Source organism: Acinonyx jubatus, chromosome C2 (assembly GCF_027475565.1).
Source record: "Acinonyx jubatus isolate Ajub_Pintada_27869175 chromosome C2, VMU_Ajub_asm_v1.0, whole genome shotgun sequence".
In the NCBI taxonomy this organism is placed as follows: Eukaryota; Metazoa; Chordata; class Mammalia; order Carnivora; family Felidae; genus Acinonyx; species Acinonyx jubatus.
The window spans coordinates 72,753,725-72,769,210 of NC_069384.1; the positions used below are offsets into that span (position 1 = coordinate 72,753,725).

General features: G+C 44.0%; 1 protein-coding gene and 1 long non-coding RNA gene across 2 annotated transcripts in view; one reads left to right on the forward strand and one right to left on the reverse strand.

The window, feature by feature from the left end:
• Positions 1 to 6,161, reverse strand: part of LOC113599832 (uncharacterized) — a 52,609-nt gene extending 46,448 nt beyond the window's left edge. The window contains exon 1 of the long non-coding RNA XR_003420740.2: positions 5,819 to 6,161. This is a non-coding gene — a long non-coding RNA (uncharacterized LOC113599832). The remainder of the gene's footprint in view (positions 1 to 5,818) is intronic.
• A 58-nt stretch (positions 6,162 to 6,219) lies between these two features.
• Positions 6,220 to 15,486, forward strand: part of LSG1 (large 60S subunit nuclear export GTPase 1) — a 36,074-nt gene continuing 26,807 nt past the window's right edge. Inside the window, exons 1-4 of the mRNA XM_015073793.3 lie at positions 6,220 to 6,379; positions 8,181 to 8,307; positions 14,743 to 14,863; positions 15,040 to 15,126. Of these exons, the coding sequence (XP_014929279.1) occupies positions 6,281 to 6,379; positions 8,181 to 8,307; positions 14,743 to 14,863; positions 15,040 to 15,126 (434 nt within the window). The 5' untranslated portion in view covers positions 6,220 to 6,280. The remainder of the gene's footprint in view (positions 6,380 to 8,180; positions 8,308 to 14,742; positions 14,864 to 15,039; positions 15,127 to 15,486) is intronic.

Consider the following 15,486-nt stretch of genomic DNA (forward strand, 5'->3'; position numbering starts at 1 on the left):
CTCAGGGCCGGACTCTGGAGGGCCTTGAATGGCACTGTCTCCCAAGCTGTGGTGAGTCACTGGGCAACTGAGCAGGGACTTGCTGTGATGAGAACCAGAGCTTAGACACCCACATCCCAGCCCTGAGTCACGGAGGGTCCCAGGTGCTGCCCCTGTCTGGGCCCTGGCCTCCCAGTAGGTAACCTAAGCAAATTCCCTTCCAGTCCTGAGATTGCAGGAGGCTATATTGGTTTCCTAGAGCCGCCATAACAAATCGCCGTATACAGGGGGGTGAAAACAACAGAAGCTTTTCCTCTCACAGTTTTGGAGGCCAGAAGAAAGGAGCATCGTTCCTTGCCTCTTCTTAGCCTCAGGCAGCCGCGATCCGTGCGTTCCTTCACTTACAGAATCTCTCCCTCTGTGTTTTCTATGTGCCCGAATTTGTATCTTCTTATAAAAACACATGTTACTGCATTAGGATGCACCCTAATTCAGTATGACCTCATCTCCACTTAATTACATCCGTAAAGACCCTATTTCCAAATAAGGCCACATCCACAGGTATCTAGGGTTAGGACTATAACCTATCTTTTTTTTTTTTTTTAATTTTTTTTAACGTTTATTTTTGAGACAGAGAGAGACAGAGCGTGAACAGGGGAGGGGCAGAGAGAGAGGGAGACTCAGAATCCGAAGCAGGCTCCAGGCTCTGAGCACTCAGCACAGAGCCCGACGCGGGGCTCGAACTCACGGACCATGAGATCGTGACCTGAGCCGAAGTCGGATGCTTAACCAACCGAGCCACCCAGACGCCACTGTAATCTATCTTTTTGAGACACACCATTCAACAAAAACAGAGGCCATGACAGGGCATTTCAGGAGTGAGAGAGAAACAGCAGACAAGTAGATTTCTCTGAACTCTGGAGGTCCCTGTGGCACACGCTTGCCATGAAGCCCCTCCTTTCATGGACTGCGTGCTTACGATGTTCGCCACCCAGACAAAACCCAGGCAGAAAAGCAAAGGCTAGAGAAAGAAGTCAAAAGAAGGGAAACCTTGAGCCTTTCTCACCGGTACCACCAGAGACAGGAACCAGATGGGTTTGTCCCCTCTGAAGGTGGAGGGAGGAGAAATCAGTAACCCCTGCATGGTTAGCTTAAAAACAGAAACCTAGGACCCTAACACTTTCCATTGGATAATAGCATTTGTAACTGACAATGGCTGAATTTGCTAGTTGATGGTTCACAGTACCCTCACACTCACGTGACAAGGAGGGCAGGACAGAGTCTTTTCTCAGAGCTACGTGGTGAAGTCACTGCCCTGCTACTGCCAGTCTAGGCACCCTTTCTTTTTTTTTTTTTTTTTAAGTTTATGTATTCATTTGTGTGTGTGTGAGAGAGAGAGAGAGAATGGGGATGGAGCAGAGAGAGAGAGGGAGAGAGAGAATCCCAAGCAGGTTCCATGCCTTTAGCACAGAGCCCGACACAGGGTTCAAACTCACAAACCATGACCTGAGCCGAAATCAAGAATCAGATGCTTAAATGACTGAGCCACCCAGTCAATTTCTGAGACCATCGCTATTGCTCTGTTATTTCAAATACCGGGGTGACATAGAGTAGTGTGAAGGGGAAGGGAAACTCTCAGGGTAAGAACTCTGTTAAGCACCTTCGTGGTCATCTATTCCAACCCCCGTTTTGAAGCATGAACCTGCTTTAGAACATCCTGACACTTGGTTATCCATCCTGTGCTCGAATACCCCTGGTAGCAGAGAGCTCACTGCCTTATAAAACGGTCCACTCCATCTTTGAATCACCCCGATTGTCAGAAAGTTCAAACAAATTGAAACTAAAATTGCAACTTTGTATTTTCTACCCATTTGTTCTAGTTCCACTTGCCTTGTGTCTACTCAGAGCCATCTTCTCTCCCTTCCCGACGACAGTCCTTCCCATAAACAGAAATGGCCCCCACACAGTCTTGGGGGCCCCTTTCCTGAGGCTAGTAACACTTCCTTCACCTTTTTCTCATTCCCTCACCATCCGAGTCGACATGCCAGCACTTCTCAGTGTACTTATCAAGTGATTTAAGGGGAGCGGTCACATTTAGAAACAAAAGTAAAATCCCAGTGGTCAGAAGGCCATCCTGGTAGAGTAGGGTCTAACTGGTGGCATGGTTCATGGCTCCACCATTGACCTGAGCAACTTAACTTTGGATGAATCCCTCTGCAGTCTGATAACCACCAAAATGTAAGCTCATGGGGGCAGGGTGTTTGTCCAGTGCTGACTCCCCAGAGCCTCATGATGAATGAATGAATGAATGGGGAAAACGTGGCACTTTCTATCTGCAGATTTTAGAGTTGGCTATTATTTTTTTAATTTTTTTTCAACGTTTATTTATTTTTGGGACAGAGAGAGACAGAGCATGAACGGGGGAGGGGCAGAGAGAGAGGGAGACACAGAATTGGAAGCAGGCTCCAGGCTCTGAGCCATCAGCCCAGAGCCTGACGCGGGGCTCGAACTCACGGACTGCGAGATCGTGACCTGGCTGAAGTCGGACGCTTAACCGACTGTGCCACCCAGGCGCCCCTAGAGTTGGCTATTATTAATTCTATTTCTACTCTCCTATGTTAAGGAGTGAATCACTTTGCTCTTTGCTTCACTTTATTGGGTCTCGATTTCTACAACTAAAAGTTCAGAAAAATAAAAGTTCCCTTTCTCACTTGACTGTTGTGAGGAGACAAAATAATTACAAAGTCATCTGTGAGTAAAAGACCCTGGATATCCTGCATAAAACAGTTTGGTAGAAAATTCACAGGTTCAAATATAGTATATGTAGAATCTTGCAGTATTTATCACCAAAGCAAAAGGTCTTTTATACTTTTCATTCCGCGTGGAATGACTTGCACAAGCAGGCAATCAATGTTTGACTGAAGTGATTTAAGTTAATCACTGATAATGACCACAAATAAAAGGCTGCTAGATTATTGAAACTCACTCATGTGTAAGAATCCGCCCATTTTCAATGGAGATAAATCGAGAATGGCAGACAACCGGAGGGAGTTTTCCTTATTGAGTCAGTGACTGTGGAGACCGCCAGACTTCTATTTTCACAACTCTCAGCCTCGTGCAAACCGCCTTCATGCCCTTCTGGAATGAGGTGCTGTAGAGAATGGGTGAGAGGGAGAAGCAGGGCAGCAAGCCTGCCTTGGAACAGGGTTTCTGCCACTGACACATTTTTGGCCAAGGGGTGAAAATTAAAACCAGAAACCCACCCACTCTCCCTTCTCCCTCCCCGGACAGATGTGACACCCAGAGGCACAGCAGTGCAGAGATGGAGAGTGGAGAGCCACTCCAAAATTTGTTCCTTGGGTGTGGGTTTCAGGGCTCGCGACTACATTGTTTAGCCACAGTAAATCAAGTGTTATGCAACACCGTCAACGAGGAATGCTCTCTGTTGCTATTTGGAAGCTGGCTATGAATCAAAATCAATGCAACCTCCTCCAGAGGTCAGCTGTTCAGAGAATCTTGGCTTCAACGGAAGAGCTCAGCTATGCGGGGAATCAGGAGAATCTGACCAGTTTTCAGGCACAGGCCTGGTGGATGAGCATTTCCACTGTCGTGACAGAGTGATGAGAGGAGTTTGGCTGGGTCGTGTGGTTCCCTGGTGTGTGTGGGAGGAATGGCTTCTACAGTTGGCCGGCAGAGACCTGGGCTGATTCATCTTTGCAACACCCCTCCCTTGGTTTGCAGCCAGCGCCTTGCCCCACCCTCCACCACCACTATCATCACTCCCCACTTGATCTCGCTTTGTTCCTCCAAGTCTGGACCCCATACTCTTGTCTCATCAGCACCCTCAATCCCCTTCCTCCTCCTTCTTCTCAATGAACTGGCCTCATCATCCCACAACATGGGTCAATTATACATGTGAACTATTACCTGCATCATCCAGTTGTTGGGGGGGGGGTGGTTATTACCTGCTCAGCTTTATTACCTATTACCTGCTCAGCTGTGAAAAGTGGTACCCCCAAAACTACCAGGCAATGATCTTTCAGCAGTATCTCATTTGCTGCCTCTGCAGGACTGGAATTATTATTATCCCCATTAAACACATAAGAAAACTGAGGCCCGGGTCATTCTTTTTCAGTGGTAGATTTGAGAAATGTCTTGAGGGAAATATTAGAATTATTTATGCCTTACTTATTTGTCAGCCAAGAATAGCTGCTGCTATGATAATCTTACAATGCCAGTGTCTCTCTACTAGTCTTGATTAAACGATCACTTTACTTGGTTAAGGTATTTTGGAGAAGAACGTGAGAAGAACGACAACAGGAACCCAAAGTGTTTGCTTTCACTGAATCTCTGGAGATGACAAAATCTGGAAAAGGAGACGAGGGAGAAATCCCAAGTTCCTGATTGAGTTCTAGTAATGAGATGGCAGGCTTCTTCATATCATCTACTGTTGTTATTAGAATGTAAAATCCAGGGCACCTGGGTGGCTCAGTTGGTTAAGTGTCTGACTTCAGCTCAGGTCATGATCTCGTGGTCCATGGATTTGAGCCCCGCGTCGGGCTCCATGCTGACAGCTTGGACCCTGGAGCCTGCTTCAGATTCTGTGTCTCCCTGTCTCTCTGCCCCTCCTCCACTCACCCTCTGTCTCTCTCTTAAAAATAAATAAACATTAAAAAAATTTAAAAAAAAAGAATGTAAAATCCATGTAATCCTGCTTTATGAGTTAGTTTTATCTTTCACCACTCAGCTTCAAGAGAATTCCAGGAACTGTCTGCTAATTCTCCTCCATGGATCTTTCTCATAACTTACTTCTAGAGATTATGTTCAAGTTCTTTAAAGATATACCGTCTCTACGCTAGGAAATGGGAGAAACCATGTTCTGATGCATTCATTCACTGATCTGTGGGCACTGACTTCCTGAAGTCAACTACTACATGGCTTTTCAGCAATCCTTTGGTTGTTTCCCAAAGTTCACTTCAATTCAGTATGGGTCAGCAGTGAGGTGTAGCACACATAGGCTGGGAATCGAAAGATGGGTGGGCAGTATGGTCCCAGCTTTGCATGCCCCTAACTTGCTGTGATTGACTTTTTAGACGGTTCAGCGCCTTCATGTGAACAGGAAGGGAGTGGACTTTTGGTACTCAAAGTGTGGCCAATGGACCAGAACGTTAGCATCAGTGCCACCCCTAAGCTTGTTAGAAGTACAGAGTACTGGGCCCAGTCCCAGACCTTATTAATTAGAACTGCTTGCTAACAAGATTCCTGGGAGGATCCACAGGTATGTTCAAGTTTGAGAAGCACAGGGTTCTGAAATGCCCTCTCACAACCCTCATTCTTCCCTCTCCCCAAGAACATATAAGGTAGTTGATGACATGTGGGTTTGACTCCTGACACCATATAAATTCCACCTATGACTTGAGCAAGCTGCTTCCTCTCTGAGCATGGTAACACTGAGGTGGTTCTCACAATTAATTAAATGCAGGTAAAACGCCCAGCGCCCACACAACTCTAACCCAGCATTCTACATTCCCAGCTTTGGGAAATTAACGCTGAAGTGAGGATCAAAAGCCCAGGCCGCAAAGAGTGGAGCCGGCACTGTTTTCACTTTAATTATAGGAAATTTTAATGCAATTCTAAGTGGAAGCTTTTTTTTTTTTTTTTAACTCATTAAAGTCAGATCCTGTGAGTTCTCCATGCAACCTGGCCAAATTCTGGAAATAGTCATCCTTCCATTCCGAACTCCCATCGAGGCAAGGACTTTTCTCCCCAGTTCGCAGCTAGGGAAGACTAAGTAAACAAAAACTTCTTAGATTCCGGACTTGAAGGTGTCAGACCATACCTCCAGACGCAGGCCGAAAACCAGCGCCAGGAAACAGCGCCTCTTCGCACGGCTGTTAAGTCTCCGCCTCTTCAATGACAAAAAACAGCTGGGAGGCGGAGTTAGGACCCAGAATACGAGCGGCTATTTTTTCAGTTCTCCTAGTTCCTCGCCGGACGCTAAAGATCAACGCACGAATCTGGAAAGTACCATTCTTTTAATTCAAACATTTTATCCAAATTTGAGATTTTCGCAGATATAGCCACAGAAATTCAATTATGAGGCCATTTTCACATTTACATTTTATAAGAGTGGCAACGCGAGGTGTACAAAGGGCAGTTTGGAGCAAGTTATTCCGTTTTCTCTTCAACTCGGGCCTCCACCACTTGGGCTCGCTTATACGTCACTTCCGGGGGTCGAGCTCTTGAATACCGGAAAACGCGCGTGCCGGGCGGAGAGGCCTGGCGCGAGTGTTGTGCCGCCATGGGCCGCAGAAGAGCGCCCGATGCCGGGACTCTCGGCCGGGCCCTTATCCGCCAGAAGACTCAGCGGAGCCGTAACCACCGTCACGCCGATTCCTGGGTAACACAGAGCTTTTCCTCTCTCTAAGCCTTTCTTTCTAGTCAGGAGATCCGCCTGGGGTCAAAGGTCACAGGAACATTTTCTAGGGAAAGTGACGCCGAAGTAGGGTTTTGAAAGATGAGTTGGTGCATCGCTTCTCGGCCTTTTGACTAAGATCAAGTGTGAAAGATGAGTTGGTGGAAGTTACTGTCAGACCGATAAGCAGTCCTTCTAGCAAGGCGCAGAGGTAGAGGCTTGAAGGGAGGGCTAGTGTGATGGTGAAGCTATTGTGAGAACTTGAAGGATCTCGAATGCCAGGGACGTTGAGAGTTTCTGAGTAGGAAAGACAGAAAAGCTACTAATTTTGGTGTTGTTCAAAGAATGCAACAACCCCAGGAGCGGCTGCTTGCCACCAGAAATAACAAAATAACGCAGATGGCTTGCTGCATCCTTATTATTCCCTAAGGGTTTCGCTTTGGAAGATGAATCTCCAAAATGTGGCGAGCTGGCCTAACATTTCCCAGGGCCTGGGGATGAACATAATTTTAAGATCCTTGAAAAATGGATGAGGTAACTTGACTTGTTTGGTCTACTCATACTCCCAGGTATTTGAGATTCACTTGGTTTTCCGTAAGAACCTACGCTAAAATAAAAAATATCCCTAGTGCTAACTCCCTGCGAGCCACTCTCACACCGTCTGACTCCCATCCGTTCCCTGGGCAGAGTAAACGCATACAGGGCTCTGCAACAGTCAGCAGGTCCAAGTTACTCCGTAGATTACTGATAACTTTTCATTGATTTTGAAGGAATTTGTTGTATATCCTTTAGGAAGTGGTAAGAAGATTGAATATGAGTTCTAAACTGGATTCTAATCCTTACTCTGATTTTTTTTTTTTGCTGGCCTGTGGCCTTAGACCACCTAATCTTTTAACCTTCAACTTTGCAATTTATTTGTACCTGTGCTGAGCATGTGGCTAGAATAGTGTTTAGCAAACTCTGTATTGCTCCTGGAAATTAGTTATGTAAGTCCCATCTACTGGTTTTTTAACCCAATAGGATAGAATTCAAAATATCAGTGTATTACATGTGATGAGGTAACTCTGCTTCAGGATTCTGTTGTTTCTATTTTGCTCTACTGAATGGCATAGAATTGTATCACTCTGCGGATCACAGCATTTGGAGGACTTTGTAACATGTTAAAAAAAATTTTTTTTTTAATGTTTGTGTATTTTTGAGAGAGAGAAAGAGAGACAGAGCATGAGCAGGGGAGGGGCAGAGAGAGAGGGAGACACAGAATCAGAAGCAGGCTCCAGGCTCTGAGCTGTCATCACAGACAGAGCCCGACATAGAGCTCGAACTCACAAACTGCTGGATCATGACCTGAGCCAAAGTCGGACGCTTAACCAGCTGAGCCACCCAGGCGCCCCTAAACATGTATTTTTCACTGTGGGTCTCCATCAAAAATTTTCTACGACATCTGCCAGGATCAGACAGTCTGGATTCCAATCCTACCTCTACCACTTATTAGCAGCAACTCTGGGCAAGTTATTTTTATTTATTCAAGACTGTTTCCTCATCAGTAAAATAGAGTTAATAAAATTTAGTTCAAAAGTTTTGAAAATTAAATGAAATAGTGAATGGAAAGTGCCTGTTAAGAGGTAAACAAGTGCTCTTTTAAGTGTTAACTGGTATTAATATTGACTCTAAAGGGCCTGACACCACTCTCAAGACCACAGAATAGTTCCTTGGGAGTGTAAAGTTTCTTCAAATGTCAGAGGCAGAAGAGAGCAGCTGTCTTATTTACCCTGTGTTTTATTCATAGTTGCACACAAGTGAGCTCAATGATGGCTACGATTGGGGTCGTCTTAATCTTCAGTCAGTAACTGAACAGAGTTCCCTCGATGACTTCCTTGCAACTGCAGAACTTGCAGGGACAGAGTTTGTAGCTGGTAAGTGGTTTATTTCTGAGTACATGGGACACTGGTCACGTTTCCATCTTTGCTGACTAGGTACAAATACGTCTGCTTGGAAGTGTTCTGTGGACCCTAGTAAACTCATAAACAGGGACGCCTGGGTGGCTCAGTCGGTTAAGTGTCCGACTTTGGCTCAGGCCATGATCTCATGGTTTGTGGAGTTCAAGCCCTGCATCGGGCTCTGTGCTAATAGCTCTTCTGTCTCCATCTCTCTGCCCCTCCCCTACTGGTTCTCCCTCCCTGCCCCCCACCTCTCGAATAAATAAACCTTTAAAAATAAAATAAACTCATAAATGAGCTGTCTTTAAGCAGAGGCACATATCCCAGAAGAACGTGGGAATGTCTGCTCAAGTAGAATCAAGCTGTGAGGTTCAGAATGTGCCACAGTTTTAAAATTAAGTCTAGGGGCACCTGGGTGGCTCAGTCGGTTGAACGACCGACTTCGGCTCAGGTCATGATCTCGCGGTCCATGAGTTCAAGCCCCGCGTCGGGCTCTGTGCTGACAGCTTAGAGCCTGGAGCCTGTTTCAGATTTGTGTCTCCCTCTCTCTGACCCTCCCCCGTTCATGCTCTTGTCTCTCTCTGTCTCAAAAATAAACGTTAAAAAATAAATAAATAATAAAAAATAAAATAAAATTAACTCTAAAAACACCTTCAGATTATGTACCTCATTATATCAAAAAACTCAATCTCTTGTGGGATAAAGACCAGTCAACATTATGGTGGACAATACCAGCACTTTCCAGAAAATGTTTTTTTTTTTTAAAGTTTGGTTATTTTTGAGAGAGAGAGAGAGAGAGATGCAGAGTGCAAGCGGGGGAGAGTCAAAGAACGAGGGTTTTTTTTAATGTTTATTCGTTTTTGAGAGACCGAGTGTGATTGGGGAGGGGCAGATCCCAGGCAGGCTCCAGGCTCTGAGCTGTCAGTACAAAGCCTGACTCGAACCCACAAACCACGAGATAATGACCTGAGCCCAAGTCATATGCTTAACCGATAGCTACCTGGGCGCCCCCAGAAAATGTTTTTTGATACCATAGTTAGAAGCAAAATCCTGGGCCTGGTGCTGTTACTTAGGCAGTTTGAATTGTGGTGTTTTTTTTTGTTTTTTGTTTTTTGTTTTTTGTTTTTTTAATGCTTATTTATTTTTGAGACAGAGACAGAGCATGAACGGGGGAGGGTCAGAGAGAGGGAGTCACAGAATCCGAAACAGGCTCCAGGCTCCGAGCTGTCAGCACAGAGCCCGATGCGGGGCTCGAACTCACGGACTGCGAGATCGTGACCTGAGCCGAAGTCGGCCGCTCAACCGACTGAGCCACCCAGGCGCCCCTGAATTGTGTTTTAAAGTACTTGTTGACACAGGGTTGTGAATTATCCATGCACGTAATCTGTTTTAGTCACTGCTGTCCTTTTTTTTTTTTTGTATGTGTCTTCTAAGCACAGAGGTAGCATTATAAACTATTTCTATTGCTCTTTCATTATGATAAGTGTTATTGTGTTGTTTAGCAAATTCATTGATTTGTTTAGATGCTTTTATTGGGCTTCAGCTATTATCAGGGATTGTCTTGGCTACTGAGATTGTGTACAATGTTGAATACGATGATTTTATTTCTGCCAACTTTTGTTTTAGGTGCTATGAAAGAAGTCTGTAGCAAACAATGGGATCACAAAAGATGTAGTTAGTATTCATTCTGTCTGAAAGAGGACTGGGGCCACTCAAGAAAAGCTCTAAGCTTGGGCTGAGTCTCAAAGGGTGACACAGGTGAGATGACACAGGACAGTATACGTGAGCAGGCAGAGGACTCCAGCTAAGATGTGAGCAGCAGCTTACTTTGTTCAGAAAATGGCTAGAAGTTGGCCTTGCAGGTGCTTGAAGTACACAGACACAGGATGTGATGAGCAAACACAAGGGAGGTGGGCAAGGGTTTTATCTTATTTTATTTTTTAATGTGTATTTATCTTGAGAGAGAGCAAGTGGGGGAAAAGGAGAGAAAATCCCAAGCGGGCTCTGCACTGTCAACAGAGAGCTGGATGCAGGGTTCAAACTCAACGAATCGGGAGATCATGACCTGAGCTGAAATCAGGAGTCAGACACTTAACTGACCCAGGCGCCCCAGCAAAGGCTTTAAATATTAAAAATATTAAAAAGTAGGGCTTTTAAAGGAGTCTTTCTAGAGGCTTAAGCAGGTATGAAACATGATTTTAGATTTCATTGTTTTGAAAGGTCACTGATGGATTTTGAAGAGGAATGACTGTCCAGCAAGAAAAGCAGGCCAGACAGAAATAGTAGTAGAAGAATGGCACAAAAAATTGGAACAAGATTACTAGGGAGATGTAATAAACCAGACTTTGTGGAAGGGAGTGGAGTGAGTGAAGAAGAGTGGGGAGAGGTAGAGCCATCATTGGAGGAGAGAGAAAAAGGAGTAGAAAAAGAGAGAGGTGGGTGGGGCACCTGGGTGGCTCAGTCAGTTGAGCATCCAGTTTTGGCTCAGGTCATGATCTCATGGCCTGTGAGTTCGAGTCCTGCATCAGACTCTGTGCTGACAACCTGGAGCCTGCTTTGGTTTCTGTGTCTGTCTCCCTCTCTCTCTTCCCCTCCCCCACTCATGCTCTGTCTCTCTCACTCTCAAAAATACAATAAAAACATTTTAAAAACTAAAAAAAAAAGGAAGGTAAAGAAATCGAGTTAATGAGCGTGTTGTATTCTTTTGAGATACTTGACTGTGGCAGAGAGGGTGTGTGTGTGTGTGTGTGTGTGTGTGTGTGTGTGTGTGTGTGTGTAAAAGTTATCAAGGTTAATAAACCTATGCATAGGTTATAGGGTGAGAGTGAGCAGAGAGAGGTTGAATATACATTTGGTTTGACAGGATAAAAATTTAAAGTACATATTTCATGACCTGGTGTTTCCACTTTTCAATACTTGTCCTAGAGCAGTGGTTCTCAAATTTTAGTGAACATCACAGTTACCTAGGAAACAGATTCCTGGGCCCCTCCTCTGGAGATTCAGTAGGTGTGAGTTGAGCCTGAGAATTTGCATTTCTCAAAAGTTCCCAGATAATGCTGTATTTTAGCAATGAACACTTGGAAACAACCTAAATGTTCAATAGGTGGGAAAATGGCTAAACTGTGGTATAAACACACTGAAATACTCTGTGGCAGTTAAAAAGAATGAGGTAAGTTTCTGGATACTAAAGTGAAGGATCTCCATGACCTGTTACACTAAAAGACCCAAGATGAGGCACCTGGGTGGCTCAGTCAGTTAAGTGTCCTGACTCTTGATTTTGACTCAGGTCATGATCTTGTAGTTCATGAGTTCGAGCCCATATAGTGTGGTACCATTTACATTAAGAAAATAATATGACCAATTTATATATGTATGTGTGTATTAGGAAAAAACTTGGACGCCCACACATTTAATGGATAATCTCAAGGGAGGGAACCAAGTTTGTAGGGGTGGGCAGAAGGTTGGGAGTTGGTTATAGAGAATGTTTGCCTTACTTTATTGTTGAATGTTTTTACAAGGAAAGTTTATGTATTGTGTAATTAAAATTTTTAATTTTTTTTTTTTTTTACTGTTTTATTTTTGAGAGCAAGCAGGGGAGGGGCGGAGAGACAGACACAGAATCTGAAGCAGGCTGCAGGCTCTGAGCTGTCAGCACAGAGCCCGACATGGGGCTCACCTTTGGGGGAGGGGAGAGGGACTGGAGATGAAGCCAATCATAAAGGGCAGTGATTTAATCAAGTGTGCCTACATAGTGCCTACATAAACCTTTCAAATTCCATTAAAATTTCTCATTAAAATTTATTTCGTACATTTTTCTCTCTCTCCCTCTGGCCCTCTCCCCTGCTTACACTCTCTCTCTCTCTACAATAAAAAAAATAATTTATTTTATACCTTTTCTTCCTTTCCCTTAATAATGAATGTGGAGGTGATAGAATTTTGTTTCAATTCTCTGTAGCCTGCAGACACTGCTGGACACACAGGGATAGGGATTCTTAACCAGGAAACTACATATTTCACCTGTGTGTGGACCCTGCAGATTGCATGCTAAATTTACGTGCATGTGTGTGCACGCACGCGTATGTTTTTGGATTGGTTGATGATCAGTGATTTTTAAGTACATTTTCATGTGAGTTCCTGACCTAACAGAGGATTGCAGAATAATGACAAATGCTAAATGTTCTTTGGGAACTCTTTACTTTTAAAAGATGGCACAGGTAGTGCTCACTCCTTGTTTTCAGCAAATAAGGAGAAAATGTGATGTTGTGGTAACATATATTTTGTCTTCACCCCCTGATTCCTGATACAAGAGCTTCTAAAACCCTTGTTGGTAACTTCCTGAGTCAGGGGTGAGAGGAGTGTCTTTTGTTACTCATAATAATCCCCTTACAATTTATTAACTTCTGAGTTTATGCTAATGAGGAACTTGTGGGTCCCTAGGTAGCTTCTACGCAGGGCTGGTTGCAGTAGGAACCAACCCTGTGATTATGGGTTGCAATTTTCAGGACCTCAGAAGAGGTGCTAGAGATTAGGCTAAACACCAGTAACCAGTGATTTAATCAATTGTACCTGTGCAATAAAAGCCCATTCAGAGACTTGGCATCTGAAGTGGAACAGTCTTGTGGGACTGAGCCTTTAAACCTGTAGAGTGTGACACTAACTCTTGATAGTGTCAGAATATGATGGAATTGTAGGACATCGAGTTGTTGTCAGAGTTGGAGAGCTGGTTGCTGGTGTGGAAAAATGCACCCATTTGGTGTCAGAAGTGTTGTAAGTAAAAACAGTTCAGAGACAAGTGGCTGTATTGTGTTACTTGCAGCAACCCTGAGAGCATTGCTACTGAAATCAGAAGGGATACTTGGCTTTTTTAAGGTTAGGAGGTTTGGTAGCGGGTGCAGTAGAGTAAGGAATTTTAATGTTGAGTTGGAGGGTGGTTGTACCATATGGTTTTAGTCAAATAAGGAAGGAAATGAAGCTTTGAGCTGGATGTGGGACTGGGAAAAGAGGAAAGAATCAAGAGGGTAGAGGCATGGACAGAGGTTAGACACAGCAAAGTGGGAACATCAGGTGGGGGATCACCATTGGAAGGAGAAAGAATTACCAAATATGGGGCTAAAGGGGTGTGTGTTTTGACTTGGTTGAAGATGGCATGAATGACAGTAATGGTTGGGTGGACCGTACTCTATGTTACTGGAGTGTGCAGACCAAGGTCATAGATGGTGTTGTTAGTCTGACGGGTAGCAGGTAGCACTCTGCTTGAAGGTCAAGAGGAACACTCCTAAAGGTGTTCTGTTGTGTTTGAATAGGGCCTTCCCTTAGCAATTAGGTAAGAAGTTTAACTGGCTTCTCTCAATGGAATCCTCTGCCCATGGAGACTAGGTGGCTATGTGTGGTGAAATAGAGAGGCCGAGAGCAACTTGGGGGGATAGGGCCCTAGAGCAGGGCTCTCCGTAGTTTATACATGAACTTGACATTTATTTTATTCCTTTCAGTTGTTACGCAGCATTAATTGTGGGCATTCATCATAAATATCTTACATAAATTGTAGCTGTGTAGTAGTTGACCGGTGTTAACTGGAGTGAGTCTTTTTGCTGAATCTTTGCTTCCCCACCCACTCTTATTGTCTTTAATTATTCTCTGTGTGTAAAATGAGATTGGTTGTGCTGAATCTTTGTAGTCCCTTCCCACTCTTACGGTTTGCTTCCTTGAAACGCATTCAGTATATAGAGTTTTATAAAATTAGTACTTGAAAAGATGGTTGACCTTTTGAAAGCTTCAGTAAAGGTTTTTTTGTTTTTTGTTTTATTTATTTATTTATTTATTTATTTTTTTGAGAGAGAGAGAGATCAAGCAAGCAAGCACATACACAAAGGAGGCGGGCAGAGGGAGAGGGGAAGGATCTGAAGCAGGCTCCACGCCTACTACCATGCCCAACATGGGGCTCAATCTCAAGACCGTGAGATTGACCTGAGTCGGATGCTTAACTGACTGAGCCACCCAGGTGCCCCAAGATTTTTTCTTTCATTCCTTTTTTGGAAATTATTTATCCAAGGCTGGAGATATCTAAATCAAAAAAGCTTAAAGGGGCACCTGGGTGGTTCAGTCGGTTAAGTGTCCGACTTCAGCTTAGGTCATGATCTCACAGTTTGTAGGTTCGAGCCCTGAGTCAGGCTCAGTGCTGGCAGCTCAGAGCCTGGAGCCTGCCTCAGATTCTGTGTCTCCGCCCCTCCCCTGCGTATGCTCTCTCTCTCTCTCTCTCTCTGTCTCTCTCTCTCTCAAAAATAAACATTTTTTTTTTTTTAAATCAAACTTAAATTCTGTTTTAGGTACTGTATTTTTAGTTTTGCAGGTAGTGATCAGTATTCACTATCTATGTTGTCACTTCAGTAACAGTACTTTCTTTTCTCTAAACAGAGAAGCTGAATATTAAGTTTGTGCATCCAGAGGCTAGAACTGGACTGCTGTCTTTTGAGGAGAGCCAGAGAATTAAGAAACTCCATGAAAAAAACAAACAATTCCTGAGTGTACCACGGAGGTGAGTTGAACAAGAATGTGGGACATTATAAGGCATAACAAGACCCCTGAGTATAAAATTTTTAATTTGGTGTTCTCTTTTTGCCTGTTTCCTTTTCTCAGCTGTCATTATTAAATCCAAATCCCATTTTATTTTGGTAACTCGTGGATTGTTTTTTCCCTCTGTAATTGTTTCAGACCAAAGTGGGACAAAAACACTAGTCCTGAAGAACTCAAACAGGCAGAGAAAGATAACTTTCTAGAATGGAGACGTCAGCTTGTCCGGTGAGTATTAGAAGATAGGAAGATTTGTCTTGAAATTCTGAGTCTGACATTGTGGTGTGTTTGCACTATTTGCATTTTGAAGGCTTGATTCTTTGAGAAGGGAAATGGTAGATTTCTTCTTATAAGTGCGGTTTCTTTGTGCAACCAGCATTGCTGGGTACTCATGCATCTTTGCCCAGAGATGGTAGATTGATTACTCTGCTCTATTCCTGGCCTTCTCTCTTTTTCATACCCTTCTGTAGCCATTAGTCATCCTGGAGTTCATCACCGCTCTCTTGAGCATTCCTCCAGAAAGAGGTGCGTGGGAGAAATGTCATTTTGCGTGCTAAACTTCCAGGGCTTAAATAGATTAAGTATACA